The 17,374-nt window shown below is 37.3% G+C and overlaps 1 protein-coding gene across 4 annotated transcripts in view; it reads left to right on the forward strand.

Annotated features, from left to right (window-relative positions):
- Window positions 1-17,374, forward strand: part of NELL2 (neural EGFL like 2) — a 352,025-nt gene that overhangs the window by 188,752 nt on the left and 145,899 nt on the right. For all 4 annotated transcript variants that reach the window (XM_087442529.1, XM_087442528.1, XM_004428919.3 and 1 more), the window contains exons 11-13: window positions 3,800-3,891; window positions 7,307-7,409; window positions 13,538-13,666. In XM_087442529.1, coding sequence (XP_087298655.1) covers window positions 3,800-3,891; window positions 7,307-7,409; window positions 13,538-13,666 — 324 coding nt within the window. The remainder of the gene's footprint in view (window positions 1-3,799; window positions 3,892-7,306; window positions 7,410-13,537; window positions 13,667-17,374) is intronic.

Below are 17,374 nucleotides of genomic sequence, written 5' to 3' on the forward strand. Positions count from 1 at the left end.
AATGAATATCCCTCTTCCTAGAAACTGTTTTCCTTTACATGTATATCTTAAAATATATACGTGTAATATACTCAATAAATCACTTAGCATAGATCTTTGAAAATGTAGCCTAGTTGATATAATTCTGCTTTAAGCTGGTAAATGATTTGGGGCCAGGATTTGTCACAAGAAACAATTCTGTATATATATCCACACACACACACACACATGCACACACACAAACACACACACAAAACTAGGAAAGAAATGAAGCCTCTGACTATAAACATGTGAATGCAAGTGAATTAAAGAAGAAATCAATATAGCAAAATGATTCTTCCTTTGTTGTTTTGTTGAGGAAGTGATATCATTTACTGTGTACTCTGCTGGGGAAGGATAAGCAAGCAGGTACACTTCAGTTAGGGAATTCTAGAGACTTTTCTGCAGTATTGTGGTAGTCACAGTGATTATTCTGATCTCTGAGGCCTTGTCCCTGATTCCTGCAGGGACTGGGCAGGGTAAAAATCAGGGCATGGGCCTAATCTGCTTTCCCTCCTGTTTTGACACTTGACCTCTCCAGAGCTCAGTTCCTTCGTCTTGCCTTCTTCTTGCCTATGGACCTCATTTTGATAAGCTGTCTGGTGTTTTCTTCAAGTGGATCTGCAATTTTTAACTGTCTCTATTTTCTCTCTTCAAAATGTATTTGTTCTCTGTTGCACTCTCTCATGCCCTTCTAAGCAGCCTATCCTTATAGTAAAGTAGACCTCTTCATGGTTTAACGTGAATTAATATGCAAGCCACCTATGCTGGGTGCTGGTTATTCTTCCTGGACACCCCACGCTCGCAGTACCCTTCTCTCTCCTTCTCTGCCCTACTCTCTGCCCCAGGATCCTGACTTCTGCAGACTGGCGTACCCTGCTGTCCTTGCCAGCTGGCTTTGGGGAGGGTTTGCCAGTGGGAGGCAGTGGCAGGAAATAGGAAGACAGGAGGAGAGAAAGTTGGCCATGCTTCTTCCCTGCTCCTTCCCTGCACCAGGCTGTGTTTCTGGCAGTAGCTACGTCTCTCATGATTACGGCTCCCACTAGGCAGCCTGCCCGCCATAACTCTGGCTCTTACTGGGCCCCAGTGAAACCCTTTCCTGTCCTTGTTCCTTAGCCCCAGGGTGATGATGACTTCCCGCTTTTGCCGGAGTCTGGGTCCTTCACCAGCCCTTGTTTGCTTCCTCAGCTTTGAGCCAGTTGTCCCTTCCCAGAAGGTCACCACTCAGTCTCCTGTGTTTACATATAAATTATGAATTTCTCAGTTATAGCATTTCCGTTTGGCTTTTATTGTAATTAGTTGTGTATGAGTCTGTCTGCCCTAGTAAATAGTGAGGACATGTATCAGGTATCATTCCTCTTTGATTCCTGGTACCTAGCAGACTACCTGGCATGTACTAGGAGCTCAGTCCATGCTTGTTAATCTGCTCCTAAGCCCCAGACCATCGTAATGGTATTTTCAGGATTTACAGGATTCCCTGTAGTATTTTTCGGAATGATTATAGATTTTCTGAATTTCTTAACATTTTTCCCCTAATGCGCCTAGGGCAGGCACACCCTGATGGTATTACTAGGTATTTGGGGTAAACCTCAGAGTTAGGGAGAATCACAGCAACTGATCAAAAAAAGAAACGAGACAAAACTTGCTCACGTTGGGTTCTCCCTAAGCCAAGTTCCCCGTTTGTGCTCGTTGCTTGAAAGGAGATGAAGCAATTGTGATCGCATTCATTTTTGTGCTTTCTCCCTCTGCCAGGCTCCATTTGGTGCCCTATCGTCCCACTAGTTGCCTGTTTGAGTCTTTTGAATTAAGAGTTTAGAACAGAAGGTCCATCTGCTCTGCATGAATATTAAATTGTCATAAGACTGTTTAAGGAGAATTTACCCTTGTATTTTTTACGCTGCTTCCTTTCCCCTCTGTTTTAAGAAAGACTTGGAGCTTCAGTTTTTTTCTGCAGCGTACCCTTGGACTTGAACAGGCTGGAGGTATCAAGTTATGTAATATAATAAGCTTAGAAACTTTAAATGGCAGGTGCTGAATAGAAGTAAGAAGGTTTTATTTATTCTCATTATTTTATAAAGTGTGGTTCTTATTAAGTATAATTGAACATGCAATATGCCAGATTGGTATTTTGAGGTTACTGGATCTCATAAGAAAAAAAAGCACACTCTTAAAAATTATGTGTTGGAGAGATATATTGTACAAGCAATCAGATTTATTAAGTAAATGCACATGCTATTTAATTCATAATATGATAGATAGTATGCAGCTTAGAAATCTGTAGTTTAATTTTGAATATTCATGAGTGAGCAAGCTTCAGCCAGCTTTTAAGTAATATAATTTATGCAAGTAAGTTGAATTCTTTTCCAGCAAGCTCCAAAACTTTAAAATCAATTCGCCAGTGATATATATTATGTAGTGAAATTTGTTAATAAAAGCTGGGTAAGGAGATCAGTTGAAGGATGGCGTTTTAAAAGTGTGCATGCTTTCCATTATTTAAATGTGCAGCTTTTAAATAATCAGTTAATTTTTCAGCGAAGATGAAAGTTGGGTTACACTTTAGATATGAATATTCATACAATCATATATATATTCAATATCGATGAAAGTATGTCTGATTTCTTTGTTACACATTATTATAGGCAACTTAATACTTTTAAAGGTAATGGGAATAAGTAAATTCTGAAGAGGGAAAGACTTTCTTCTAATTCACACAATGGAATTAAAAGGAAAAGTACACATCCATTTTGTAAAATCCGTCTAGTTAAAATTGAAAATTGGATTTAGTAAACAGAGTTAACACACTGCTTGAGTCTTTTCCTATCAGACAATCACTTCCACTGGTCGTTTAAAGTAATTAGCTTGGGGTGATCTAGGTGTTTGGAGCTCCAAAACGTCTACAATACTAAGTTGCCCTTTCAAAGAGAAGTAATACAAAATTATGAAAACACAAGTTAATTCAGAGTCTTAGGGCTCTAAGCCAGAGAAGGATCATGAAGGTTAAGTCTAGTTAGCTTCAGGATACATCTATCTCTGTTTAGGTGATGAGTCAACATGGGTAGTGTGAAACATTCCATTGGCTAAATGTTTGTGTGAATTGTGAATACTTTGAAAGTCTCAAAAATTATTTGATACTTTCTATGCATTTTCGGTAATTAAAAATATGTTTTCCCCATCAAATCTGAAGTGCTGTTTTAAATTTTTGTTTAATTGTGATAGAAGCAAGGCAGGCCCAGATTAAGACCTTTCAACATCCTAAATAGGGTGCCCTAACCCACATATACTTACAAATAAAATAATACTAACCCATAAAACATAAAATTTACATATATGTGCTGAAATTAAAATAGCTTCTTTCTAATTTTCTATTTTAAAATTCTGCAATGGAATACAAAAAGTGAACTTTTCTGCTATTTATGGTGCCCCTGATTTGTAGCTGCCCTAAAGCACCTGCTTACCACGCCCTAAGTGGGACACCGTCCAGCAGGCAAGTGATTGGCTGCGAGTCTGCTTATCGGCACTCCTTTTACATAGTCGAGTTCTGACTTGCCATTGCCCATTATCCTTTTTGTACCTGATTTTACTGTCTGAACTCAGTGGACAAGATAATAACTTGAGCATCACATGTGCCTTATGTTAGATTGAATTTAGGTTTGTAGTTATTCAAACACCTTGAAAAGGTGTAAGAACGTGAAATATTGTTGCAAAACGATCTGAACCGATCTAAGCTATTTTTCCTAATGAAAAATAAAAAATAAATATGTATATATTTTTTATTCCAAAGCGATATGCCAATTTCAAGGACGAACCTACTTTGAAGGAGAAAGAAATACGGTCTATTCCTCTTCTGGAGTTTGTGTTCTCTATGAGTGCAAGGTAAGGAGACTCTTCATGGGTTTTTCGAAATTCTTTCAATTATATGAACACAGTAAATATTTCTTTAAAATCTCACCCTTGTAATACCTTTACAACTTCTAAAGGCAAAGAGAAAATTTAAGATATTAATTATAGTTCAAATGTATAGAAATTTCTATTATTTTTGCCAACATGTAAGTTAATGATTATAAAATACTTTTCCCAATAAATAAAAGTTGTCTTTTATAAAATTAAAGTTTTATGAAGTTGTCTTATGTTTTCCAAATTCGGATCAGCTCTTTGTTTGCTGTTGTGAAGAAAATGTGGATAAAAATAGACTCGGCCGCTGTCACTCATGGTTTTCACCCATATGAGAAATATCACTCAGTCAAATTAAAAACAAAACATAAAAATGACCTAATAAAAATTAGCCATTGGGTGGAGATGAGACTGATGTTGATCTTAATCCCTTTGGGAGGAATATTTTAGATGATTTGAAGGGGAATTCTTTATAAATTTACTGCCATGGTCTCTTGAAGTATGCTTCTGAAGCAAATGTGATTCTTTTTTTTTTTTTTTCCCTGAGGAAGATCAGCCCTGTGCTAACATCTGCCAATCCTCCTCTTTTTTTGCTGAGGAAGACTGGCCCTGGGCTAACATCCGTGCCCATCTTCCTCCACTTTTATGGGACGCCGCCACAGCATGGCTTGACAAGCGGTGCATCGGTGCACGCCCAGGATCCGAACCGGCAAACCCCGGGCCGCTGCAGCAGAGCTCGCGCACCTAACTGCTTGCGCCACTGGGCCGGCCCCAAATGTGATTCTTTTTAACTCTGCTTCTTGATCTACTTACTAATTGAAAAACTAAATATGTTTCATAACACTTTTCACATTTGCCTTTTATAACTATAATGTTATATTTCTTGATCATAATGTTATGAAAATAAAGTCTACATATAAAGTCTACATATAAAGTTTCTGCTTTAGGATTCCACTTACATTTGATCCTTAATTTTCCTCTTTAAATCCCTCCTGTACTTGGGTTTTGGGGATGATTTATTATATATATATCATGTAGAAATTTAAGATAAGTGATTTACTCTGCTGGCACCACCAATAAATGGAGCATTTATATGATTATTAAGTGTTGGGGAAAGGAAAATCCTAAGAATTTTGCCAAGGTAAATTGAATCTGAAAAAAGCCAGCTGTACACTCATGCATCTTAAGTTGGAAGACCTTTGGGATAAGCAAGAAGGAGTTGTAAAGAGGCAAGACTGTGGCAGATTTGATTTCCAGAACATGAAAGCTCTGATTTCTTCATGTCCTTTATAAAGTATTCTACCTGCTTCTTTTGACTTTAAATCAGCTCTCCTAAGATGTAGGTTACCATCTTAAGATAAGGGAGCTGAGGCGTAGGGACATTAACATGAATTGCTGAACCTTTATTTTGAGATGGACTTTCCTCCATCAGCATCCCTACACCAGTGCTGTTTGAGTGGAGTAGGTCCCACTACAGATACAAAGACTGGAAGATTTAGAATGAGATCTAGGAACTCCAGATTGAGAAAAGGGAATCAGAGAAAAGTTACTTCAAGGAAGTTGGAAAACTTGTCGGCTGGTTTCCAATGGTAAACTCTTACTTTGAAATATCAGCTCTAAATTTAAAAATCTTGAGGGCATTTGAAGTTTCTCTACTTAATATTTGTGTTTTTCATTCTACCAGTGTATTCCAAAATACTGCTAATTATGGTTTAGAAATTTACTGGGATAATTGCCTATTTGATTTTAAATTAGCTATAAAATTATTTCATTTTAAATTAGTTTAGCAAGAAGTCGGTATACAGGCAACTCTGCAGGTGCTTAGTAAATATGGGGTGAACTCAAACAAAAGGCACCATCTCCTATCCTCTAATGCTGTGCTGTCCAACTGAAATGTGATGCAAACCACACATGTAATTTTTATTGGGCTAAATTTTTTATATTTAACCCATATATCCAAAATATTATCCTTTCAATATAAAATTCTTCATGAAATATTTTACATTCTTTTGTCATACTGAGTCTTCAACATCTTGTGTGTATTCTACATTTCCAGTGGTCGAGAGCTACACGTAGCTGGTGGCTATTGATTATATACAGCACAGCTCTATCGGATTATCATAAGCTTTTGTAGTTCTTGACTAAATTCTTGACATTAAGGACTTCCGTTGTTTCTCCTCCCTTCAGATCCCTTAGCTTCTGTGTTTACACCTTTACATAATTGACGGCTCTCTCAGGCTTCTCTTTTCTTGGCTGTCAATTCTAGTCCTTCTTTGTTCCTTTACTGTGAGTTTTGTGGCCGTGAAAATGTGTCCTGGGAGTCTGTGACTTTAATAGTAACACAGAAAAACTGGTTCTGAAAATAAGATTATCAGAATGGATATTACTGTCAAACCAAACGAGGAATAGCATTTGACTCCACTGTATACATGTCTCCTGCCACTTTCTTGGTAAGAGATTATGATGATTTGGAGAAGGTGCTTTCCATAGATATATGAGGAAGAAGGAGATATTGAAATGAGTATTTCTTCAATAAAAGCAGTATTTATAGCAATGGCATCTAAAAACCTAAGCTATTGAGCAGTATTAAAATGGAAACCCAGAAGTTACAAAAGTTATTTTATTACTTATGTACTGGTAAGCATTAATATAACATAGGTAATGACCGTTTTAAGATTGGAGGTTGACAGTATAGAAGCCAAATGTTTGCTTCGAGGGCTGGGCTACTACGTTTATCAGAAAAGTATTTTGTATTTTGGTTTCTTCTTGAGAAAAGTTTTATCTACTTTGGTTACTGGAACTGTAATCCTTTTACATTAATTTATTCATTCATTCAGGAAATTTCTTTGAGTGCCAATTATGTGCCAGAAAATATGCTAGGCATTCATTACAAGGACATAAATTCTGCCCTCATTTTCCTTATTAGTTTTGTGGGAGATCCCCAATATTCCTTACCAGACTCACTTGTGAGAATCTCTTTATAACAGTTTAGAAAACTTTGAAATGAGGATGTTTAAAAAGCTTAGTTTTTATTTATTTATTTTTTCCAGTGAGCTGTTGCTGTAATTCAAGCTGTATCTTTGCCACAGTTGTCGTCTGGATGCGCAAATGTGTTGTAAAACTAACAGAATTTTTCAGAATAACTCAGATGTTCTGCAAATTAAAGACATGGCTGCAGTGTAGCGTGCTTCCGTTCCCGGAGCTGCTGGTCCATTTTAAAGGCTTTCCGGTTGTGACTTAATGTCGTTTTGCAAGTGACCCTGTGACCTATGCAGAGGTTCTCAGGATGAGAATTTTACTCTCATGTTAGAAGAGCCTTGTCGGATGCTGGATCTGGAAACTTCTTAGTAAGTCCTAATTAAGAAGTTTGAAGCATTTATTTTTCGTTGTCCAACAGGACCAGACCATGAAGCTGGTTGAGAGTTCAGGCTGTTCAGCTTTGGATTGCCCAGAATCTCATCAGATTACCTTGTCTCATAGCTGTTGTAAAGTTTGTAAAGGTAAGACTTTTTTGTAATGTAAGATTTTTGTGCATGAGTCATTCTAGGAGGTTAGTTCAAATGACATGAAATAGAAATTTTTATAAGCAAGGTATTTCCAAAGACTACTAGTATTTCCCTAAAGGCTTTCTTGATTTGATACTCAGTTGGTAGTCTTGAAATAGTTCTTGTAGTTCTTGAAGGAAAATTGAGATGTTCCGTGCATTTCTGCTAGGTGCCTTGTTCCTGTCTCAAGCTCTGGATCTCCAAACTTCTCTCTGTGTACTGGTTCTGAGTCAGCATGACACTGTTGAAAAAAATTTATACAACAGTGCTGAATTATTTTGTTTTGTTTGTTTGGTTTTTTTTTGGTGTGCTTTTCATTTCTCTTCAGTTTGTTTTTGTAATTGGCTTAGCGTCATTCCCATTTTGATTAGTTCAGGTCCCTCTCTTCTCAATTCCACTCTCCTTCACTCACAGACTTCTATGTTACTGAGAAGAGAGAGGCCATCAGACATGTGTTGATTGTTCTGTGTTGCCTCTGTGATGATAGTTCTAGGGCCAATAAGTGGAAGAGACTTAGATTTTTAGTTCAATATAAGAGAATAGTAAAATTTGAGCTATTCAGAAATGCAGTTGGTCGCCTCAGGAGGCAGTGAGTTCCCCATCGTTAAAGGTTTTTTTTTTTTTTGTGAGGAAAATCAGCCCTGAGCTAACATCCATGCCAATCCTCCTCTTTTTGCTGAAGAAGACCAGCCTTGAGCTAACATCTATTGCCAATCCTCCTCCTTTTTCTCCCCAAAGCCCCAATAGATAGTTGTATGTCATAGTTGCACATCCTTCTAGTTGCTGTATGTGGGACGCGGCCTCAGCATGGCCGGAGAAGCGGTGCCTCGATGCGCGCCCGGGATCTGAACCCAGGCCACCGGTAGCGGAGCACACACTCAACTGCCAAGCCACGGGGCCGGCCCCTGTAATAAAATTGACCTCCAGTTTCCAGGCCTGTCTGCCCAGTGCTAAAGATGTTGTGCTCACATCTGAAAGAATAAATTGTTAACAACAGTTAGTAAATATTCCCTGAAGGCAGAGCAGGAGATTAAAGTGTTGACCTTTCCCCTAGAGGTTCTGCCAGTGGTTGGAAACCAAGCTGTGCGCCAAAATAAGGCTCCAAATCTTTAGGCACCAAAGCAAATCCAACCAAGACTGTTTTCTAGGTACCCTGCAGCTGGCTGTCTACGTAGTAGCAGCTCAGAAGCAGTGTAGCAGGAATGTTCTTTTCACTTTTTCATTTGAGAGTCCTTTCAAGGAAGCTTATAACAAATTACAACATGACAGAGACTCAGTGATACAGTGAGGACTTAGAAAGATGCAGAAATAATGTGATATAGTTTTCATATCTACAGCCCTTCCCATTCTCCTTCTCCTCCCTTGGCAGCCCCATCTCTGCTTGCAATACCACTAAGTCCTATTCACTGGATGCCCACTTTAATTTTGCATTTATTTCATTATGCTGTATAATTATAAGTGGTAGGAACATCATACGCAGAAGGATGAGTGGGTGTAGATTGCTTTCTCCCAACTTCTGTACAGTTTCCCACATTTATTCAATTATACCTTCATGATGCTTGTCTTTATATCACTAGTGACATTATTTAGTTAATTTTTTAATCTACTTTAGTCAACTCAATTTTTAAAAATTTAGTTTTATTCCTAAGCAATGGTATCCACAAAATAATGGGATTATTTGTAGATTCATGTATTTCTTGTACATATTAAAAGAAATCCATTGCTATTAGTACTTTTTAAAAAAATATTCATCTGTGCACACTTTGGGAAAAATTAGGATTATCTATCATCTTGCAAACAATAGAACACCCAATCCAACTGATTTAAGCAAAAAAAAAAAGGAACATATGGCCCCAGCACACAGTTTGATTCAGATCTCAAATCCTGCCCCTTTCCCTAGCTGCATCTCTCAGTTTGTCTCCTCTGAGCTGGCTTTATTTTCAGGCTGTACGTGTTCTCAGGTAGACCCCTGACATTCTTATGCTCACGTCATTATGATACTCAGGTAAGTGGAAGCAAAAGTTCAATATCCTCATGAGTGGAAGAAAAGTCCCAGAATTGAGTTTCAGTCATCTTCAGTAGCCTGAACTGGATCATATGCCCAGACCTGAAGAAATAATTGTGTTCAAGCCAGTGGGATGCATTGATTGGCATGGCCTTATCTGTAGGGCAGTAGAGTCCATTTTCCTATAAGCACATGGGCTGACAGTAGGGGTGAATGTTTCATCCAAAGTATGACTAGGTTTCTGGTTTTTTTTTTTCACAAAAGAAGGAATAGATGTCTATAGGCAAAACCAACAAATATTCAGCTCAAAGTTATTGTATTCTCTTTCTCCTGGTTACTATGTATAACCTTTATGTATATTTTTCTTATAATCTTCCACTCTTCCCTACTTATCAGTTATGGAGAAACGCATGTTAATATTTTGTAGAAAGATCTATACTTAATACAAGATAGAGAACTTCATGTAAATTTGAAAAGCTTACAAAAGGAATAGAAAACTTGGTATCCTTGAGGTTAAAATCCAAAGGAGGAAATAAAAGGAAGGCTAGGTTGTATTAGATCACTGATCCATCCATCTATCACAAATATTTGAACTTCTTTTATGATAGGTGTCTCAATGTATTTGGTTTGTAGCTTATTAGTAATAGTCTAATTTAATTAAATTAATTAATTTAATTGTTAGCAAATACTATACTATTATGCTTTTACATAAATGATCTCATTTGAACCTTACCTTTTTGTGAGGTAGATATTATCCTCATTTTACAGGTGAGAAGAACTGAAGGTTTAGAAAGGTTAATTAATTTACACAGCTAGTAATTTACACAGCCAGTAAGTGGTAGAGATCGGATGTGAATCCAGGTCTTCCAACTCCCAAGGCCAAGCACATATGAGTAGAAATGCAACTCTGAAGTAATAGGACTATGGTTTGTTGCCAGCTCATACTCTGACTTTTTGAAGTTATCCCTATAAATTGAAAACAACCCACTTTAGTTGAGTCTGAATTTTCTACCCATCTGTAGTTAGCCTTTTGACCCCAGCATTTTGTATCTAAGCAGTAAAACAACCAATAGATTCAATCAACCTATTTGTTGAGAAAATAAATCAAAATAGCTATCTGACATTGTTTAGAGTAAATTAGAATTTGATTGATGAAATTTTCAGTTTTCAAGTCTCTGGGTTAATTAAAAAAACCCATCTGATAAAAAGTAAAGCATTCCCTAACTGAACTTAAAACAGTGAAAGTAGGATGACATTGTTATCTGACAGCTGGAAAATTCTTGCAGCCGTTAGACACTGCGTGGTGAGCATGTGCATGATATTTGATGCTGAGATGAGGGGTCTCACCATTGCTTGGGCAGAACTGCAAATGGACTGTAATAGAGGTAGCATGTGGCATAGATAGCGATGGCAAGGATTCAGCAGAGACTGAAAAATAGGAGAAGAGAAAATGCCACAAAGTGGAAAGTTGACAGATAGTTTTGAAAAATATAAGCCTACGAAAGAAAAATAAAAATGCATTAGGAACAGTATTTGTTCTTAGTTAACAACTCTCTGAAAGTTGTTTGAAACGTTACAGGTAAAATTATACTGAGATTTAGCACTGTGTTAAAATGTGAGCTCTTAATTTTCTGTGTATCTTAAGGAGTGGTCCAGTTATTTTAGCACCTTTGTTTTAATTTAGCATAAATGTGAAGTGACTTTTTGGAGCCTTTTCATTTTATATTGATGATGTGCTGAGCTATTGGGACAGAGATTGAAGATGGCTTTTTAGCTGAAATTATTCCCCCTCAGGCATTGTAAAAAGATAATGGAATATGTTGTAAGAAATATGGTCTCAATTTAGCTACTTAAAGAAGAGAGAAATAAAAAGACCCTAGGAGAAAATATTTTTAACTTTTCCTTTTATTAAGAATGAACTTTTTACTTTTAAATGTTAAGCTTTTTTTTTTTATAATTTTATTTATTTATTTTTTTCCCCCAAAGCCCCAGTAGATAGTTGTATGTCATAGTTGCACGTCCTTCTGGTTGCTGTATGTGGGACGCGGCCTCAGCATGGCCAGAGAAGCGGTGCATCGGTGCGCGCCTGGGATCCAAACCCGGGCCGCCAGCAGCAGGGCGCGCGCACTTAACCGCTAAGCCACGGGGCTGGCCCTAAATGTTAAGCTTTAATCATGAGAATTTAGATTGCGAAGAATCTTGTCAAGAAAAGTAAAGTTGTGGGCTGGCCCGGTGGCGCAAGCGGTTAAGTGCACGCGATCTGCTGCGGTGGCCTGGGGTTCGCCGGTTCCGATCCCGGGCGCGCACCCACGCACCGCTTGTCAAGCCACGCAGTGGCGGCATCCCATATAAAGTAGAGTAAGATGGGCATGGATGTTAGCCCAGGGCCAATCTTCCTCAGCAAAAAAAAGAGGAGGATCGGCAGATGTTAGCTCAGGGCTGATCTTCCTTACAAAAAAAAAAAAGAAAAGTTGTTAAGTGATTTGAATGCTGTTATTGACCATATATTTTTCACGTCTTCATACATATTCTTCTGTTCTATTTTATTTTATTTCTGTAGAAATCACTAATTCATTTGATTTTTTTCTATCTCTTTTTAATGCCATCATTGCATTTTGAGAGCATCACCCTTTTTAAGGCTTAAGTCGTACAAACAATATTTTACTATACATTGTAGTTGCATTTCACGGGGGATCTGTTTTAACTCTGGAGTGATAGTAAAAATATTCATAATGGGGGCCTGGCCCCATGGCTGAGTGGTTAAAGTTCCATGTACTCTGCTTCAGTGGCCTGGGTTCACAGTTTCAGATCCTGGGTGCAGACCTACTCCATTCACCAGCCACGCTATGACAGTGGCCCATGTACAAAAACATAGAGGAAGATTGGCACAGATGTTAGCTCAGGGCTAATTTTCCTCAAGCAAAAAAAAAAAAACCAAAAAAGAGGAAGATTTGCAATGGATATTAGCTCAGGGCGAATCTTCCTCAGCAAAAAAACAAAAAAAGAAAATAAAAGAAAATTCATTTGGGCACCAACCAGTCAGAATGGACATCAACCACTGTGCTGTAGAGTATGCCTGTTAGCTGTGGTATAGCTTAGTTCACCCTTTCACTGAATCCTAGTGTTCTATAGTAATTTGATTACAAATAAGATGAACCAATTTAGAACTTCCATCTTCATGATTTTCTCAAGTAAAAGTTTTTTCTTAGCTATAGGCAGATGAGTTTATTCTGAGCTACATGAAATATATTCTTCTCGTGCTCTATTCCTTTATACATGGACTGCAATTGTAATTCGTTAGACAATGTAAAACTAGATAGATAACTTATGCATCAAGCAACTTGAAAATTGTTTGAATGATGTATAATCATGTAATTTCCATTAAAAATGAATTCCAGTGTTCAAGATTTTCATTTGAGCATCTTAGATGATCTTTGAACAAGGGATTCACACAGGAAAAAGAGATTGTGAGAAATTACACATGATTGGTGTCACTGTTTATAAAATGTTCCATTTTTCTTTCCTCTCATAAAGACCCTGGGATCTGTGAAATCTTTGTGATTCATAAAAATTTTCTTCTTTTAAGTGGATATTCTTTGCCTTGCAGATTTCCAGAGGAGATTAGATTAAAGTGATGCAATTTTTATTTTTTAACACATTTATAATTTTTTTTAAAGGATGCCAGGCTATCTGTTTCATATCTTAAATACACAATGTGCACATTTTGTCTGGCCTGGTCTGTATTACCCATAGTTATTGATAATGTTCAACTGCTAGTTCTCAGATTACTTTTCACTGTGTTATCTTGTATATCATAAATCTTCATTTTGGACTCCAAGAATCTTTCTTTGTTTCGTATATTAGGAGGACTGTAATTAAAATATTAGAATTCAAATATTAAACATAAAGAACTTTTTAGTACACATAGCATGTAGTTCTACAAATATTGGATGAGGATATCAATGTGAAAAATCATTTAGGGAAAATAGCTTCTAAATCAAAGGAAGATATTAAGTAGACAAAGTTTATTTGCTTTGTCAGAATTTGTTTACCTTATTAAGTTTCTTTTTTCTTGCAGGTTATGACTTTTGTTCTGAAAGGCATAACTGCATGGAGAATTCTGTCTGCAGAAATCTGAATGACAGGGCCGTTTGTAGCTGTCGAGATGGTTTTAGGGCTCTTCGAGAGGACAATGCCTACTGTGAAGGTAATCCTTTTAATGATGTGTAACTCAGCTGTATAAATTTCCTAGGATTACTGCATGCAAAATTTATTAATTTCCCAGGTTGTCAAGTTGATGGGCCAATTAAAAGCAGTGCATTTAATTTGAAGCATATTAATCAGCTAAAAATAATTATCTTTCAAGTTAAAGTTTTTCAGCTATCTGCTATATGTCAGACTAGTAAGTTAATGCGGCTGGTTTCTTGAATTAGAACAATACTTCCACTGTGAAATTGCCTTCTTTTTTTTCATAATTAGATATTCAGATAGTTCACATATTGACATGATTACTGTGGCTTGCAGTCAGAATTGTAGTCAGATTTTTCCAGACAATGTTTTGTAACAAAGGCAATCAATCAACAGGAAGATAAAGTGCCCACCACCACTTTTGTTTGCTACTGTAAGTCATCTCAGTGGTTGTAGTCGTGCTCTGTGGTATTTAGTAAATAGCTCCAGTGGAATAAATAGTTTCCTAGTTATTTTTGTAAATCTTAACTAATATCCACGGTAGTTTATTCTCTCATGGAAACAGTCCACGTACAGTGAGGAGGCCCTTGGCATTCACAAGTACTGTGGCTTTGCCTATTCATGAAGCCCTTAGAAGTCCATGAGATATGGTAATTTATAATTTCTCTGAGGCACAGATTTGAATCATTCTCATTAATTGTGTGAATAGCTAGTAAGTCTTGCAAGTCAGAACACTGATATGGTGGTATTTGGGCATTTGAAGGCTTTTGGAGGGTTCTAGACTTACTCTTTCCAAATGTCAAGAATGTGCCATAGGTCCTTGGAGACGGAAGAGTTCCAAGGTTTGTACATGCAGCCTCTGCTTAAGCTGCACGATTATTTATTGGCCCTTGGGAACCCAATTTCTATTGTTTTCCTTAGCTTTCAAGAGATTTTTTCTGCTTTAAAAATGGGTATTCATTTTAAAATTGACCCTTTTTTCCAAGGTATTTCTTTAAATGCTTCTGATTTAGTCCTAAAGAGACAATTTCATTTTTGCCAAAGGAAGGACATCTGGCTTCCCTTCCCCATTCATAGTACAGATTTATTTAAAATTCCTCATTTTGAAAGGTTTTATATAAGAAATGGATTTGAACTTGCTTAGTAAAATAATGTATTTTTCATCATAATATATGAGATCTCTAATGTGTAATAAGCCCCATTGATATTGTTAATGTGTATAATATGAAACCACGTGATATAAATTCAGGTGATATCTCTTTTTGAATCTTAATTTTATGACCTTATTTTTATTTTAAGCTGCCACTTTTGTTTTTGCTGTTAAGAATATTGACTCATGTAATAAATATTTGGTGAGCACCTACTGTGCATGAAGCACTTTTCTAGGCACTGTGTAGTAAATAGTGAATAAAACTGATAAGTTTCCTGTGCTCAAGAGCTTGCATTCTAGAGGGAGGACAGAGAATAACTGGGTAACCATAGAAACAGAGAAGATAATTTCAGGTAGTAATAAAGAATGGGAAGAAAACAAAACAAGATGATGTGACAGAGGTTGATTGGGGGTTAATTTAGATGGATGGTCAGGGAGAGCCTCTGGGGCTTGAGAGGGGAGGGTTGACAGTTGACTTGAGAGTTGATGATAAGGAAACAGCCATGGAAAGATCTGGAACAGAGCATTCCAACCAGAAGGAATAGCAAGCTGAGAGACCCTAAGTGGGAACTAGCTTAGATGTTCTAGAAACAGAGACAAGGATAATGTGATAGAACAGACAAGTCCGAGGTGACGTAGTTGGAGAATTAGGCAGGGCCAGGTAAAATAGGGTGGCTTGTAATGATTTTAGATTTGTCTCAAGTATAGGGGTGTGACATGTGCAGACTTGTATTGTAAAGGATAGCTCTGGCTGCAATGTGTTAGATGAACTATAGGGTTGAATGTGGTGAGGAGAACAGAAGTGTAAACAGGAAGACTAGTTGGAAGGCAATTGCTGTAGTCTAGGCAAAGATGTTGGTGGTCTGGGTTAGGAGAGTGATAGGGAGGTAAAGAGGAGGGAGCATATTCATGGTCCGTTTTGAAAGTAGAGCCAACAATGCTTGCAGATAGTTATTGTGGAGGAGAATTGAAGAGGGATCAAGAGGAGTCAAGATTTTGAGTGTGAACAACAGATGGATGGTGTTGCCATTTATTGAGACAGTAAAGAATACAAGGTAAGAGGCCAGAGATTTAGATTAGATTGTTTGTCAATGAGACCTATTGAAAATTGGTTTAATCAATAGATTACTGTTTTTATCTGCAAGTTTGTGTGTAGCACAAAATGGCAGCTGTTTTCCATCCTGACTGCATCATACTGAAAAATGGTTTGTAAACTTCATGTTATTTATTTGTCATTTAAAGACATAATCTTCAAGAGTTAAGAAAATGATGGAAAAACTTGGTTTATTATAGAGATCTTGAATGATTTATACATGAGAACTTTTAATATATTATATCCTTTGTTATTCATGTTAACAGGTTAAGGTACTCTGATTGAATTTGATTTTCCTCTTCATTCTGTTGTTGTTGGTAACTTTAAGGATGTTTTGACTTCTTAGAAGCAACACTTAAAAAAAACATTTTTTAAGCACTTGTACATGTTACATATCAGCTGGCCTTATAGAGTTCTGGTCCTCTAAGAAATTAGGTTTGTCATATACAAGAATAAGCAAGTGATAATTTATAAATAATATAAATTTTATTTACTAAATCTGCGGGGTTGTTTTAATGATATGATACTATAATTGAGACTATTGATTTTTACTACAGTTTACTTGATCAGGGTCAGAATAGCACTGTAAATGTTGGGATTCATTTATTCATTTGACAAATATTTATTGAATACCTACTTTGTTCAAGGCTAGGCCAGCGTTGAAGTTGTAAATAAGATATACATGACTGATATTTTCTCAGGCATGGAAGATAATAAACAGATCATTACACCAAAGAGCATTTAATTGCAAACGTGGCAAGTCCCCTGACAGAGAAATAGGTTAACAGAAGGTCTAATCTGGATCGGAGGTGAGGTCAGGGAAAATTTTGCTTGAAGAAAAGAGAGTTATTCTGAAATCTGAAGGTTAAGTAAAAATCAGCTAGGCATAGAAGTAAAGGTGGGAAAAAAGGGAATCTCCTAGGTGGAGGAATCAGCATGTCTAAAGTGCCCGAGGTGGAAAGAAGCACTTTGTAAGAAGTGAAGGCAGGCTAGTAGCTGGAGGCAGAGAGCGAGAGAGGTGCCTCATGAGACTGATGATGGGAACACTAAAGACTGAGGGCTTCATGCTTGGAACAAGGGGGAGCCAATGAAAGATGTGAAGCAGAGGAGTGCCATGAACACATTTGTGTTTTAAATAAATCACTGCAACTGCAGGCTGAATGGAGGTAAGACTGGATGCGGGGAAACCAGTGGATGGAAAACAGTGGCGGCTTGCACTCAAAGTGGAGATGGAGATGTGGGTACATTCGAGAGCACTTGTGAGGTAAAACCAGTCCTGATGATTAATTGGTGATAGTAGATGATGGGGAGAGAGGTTTCAATGTTGATACTCAGGTTTCTGGCCTGAGAAATAGGCAGATATTGGTGCTGTTCACTTAGGGAACAGATGGGGTGGGAAAATCACGTTGGGTTGTAGTGCCTATGAGACACCTAAGTTGGATATGTTTGGATATGGAGTTCAGAGGAGTTTAAGTTGGACGTAG

The sequence above is a fragment of the Ceratotherium simum genome, chromosome 17 (genome assembly GCF_057802395.1).
Source record: "Ceratotherium simum simum isolate JZ-2026a chromosome 17, ASM5780239v1, whole genome shotgun sequence".
NCBI classification, from domain to species: Eukaryota; Metazoa; Chordata; class Mammalia; order Perissodactyla; family Rhinocerotidae; genus Ceratotherium; species Ceratotherium simum.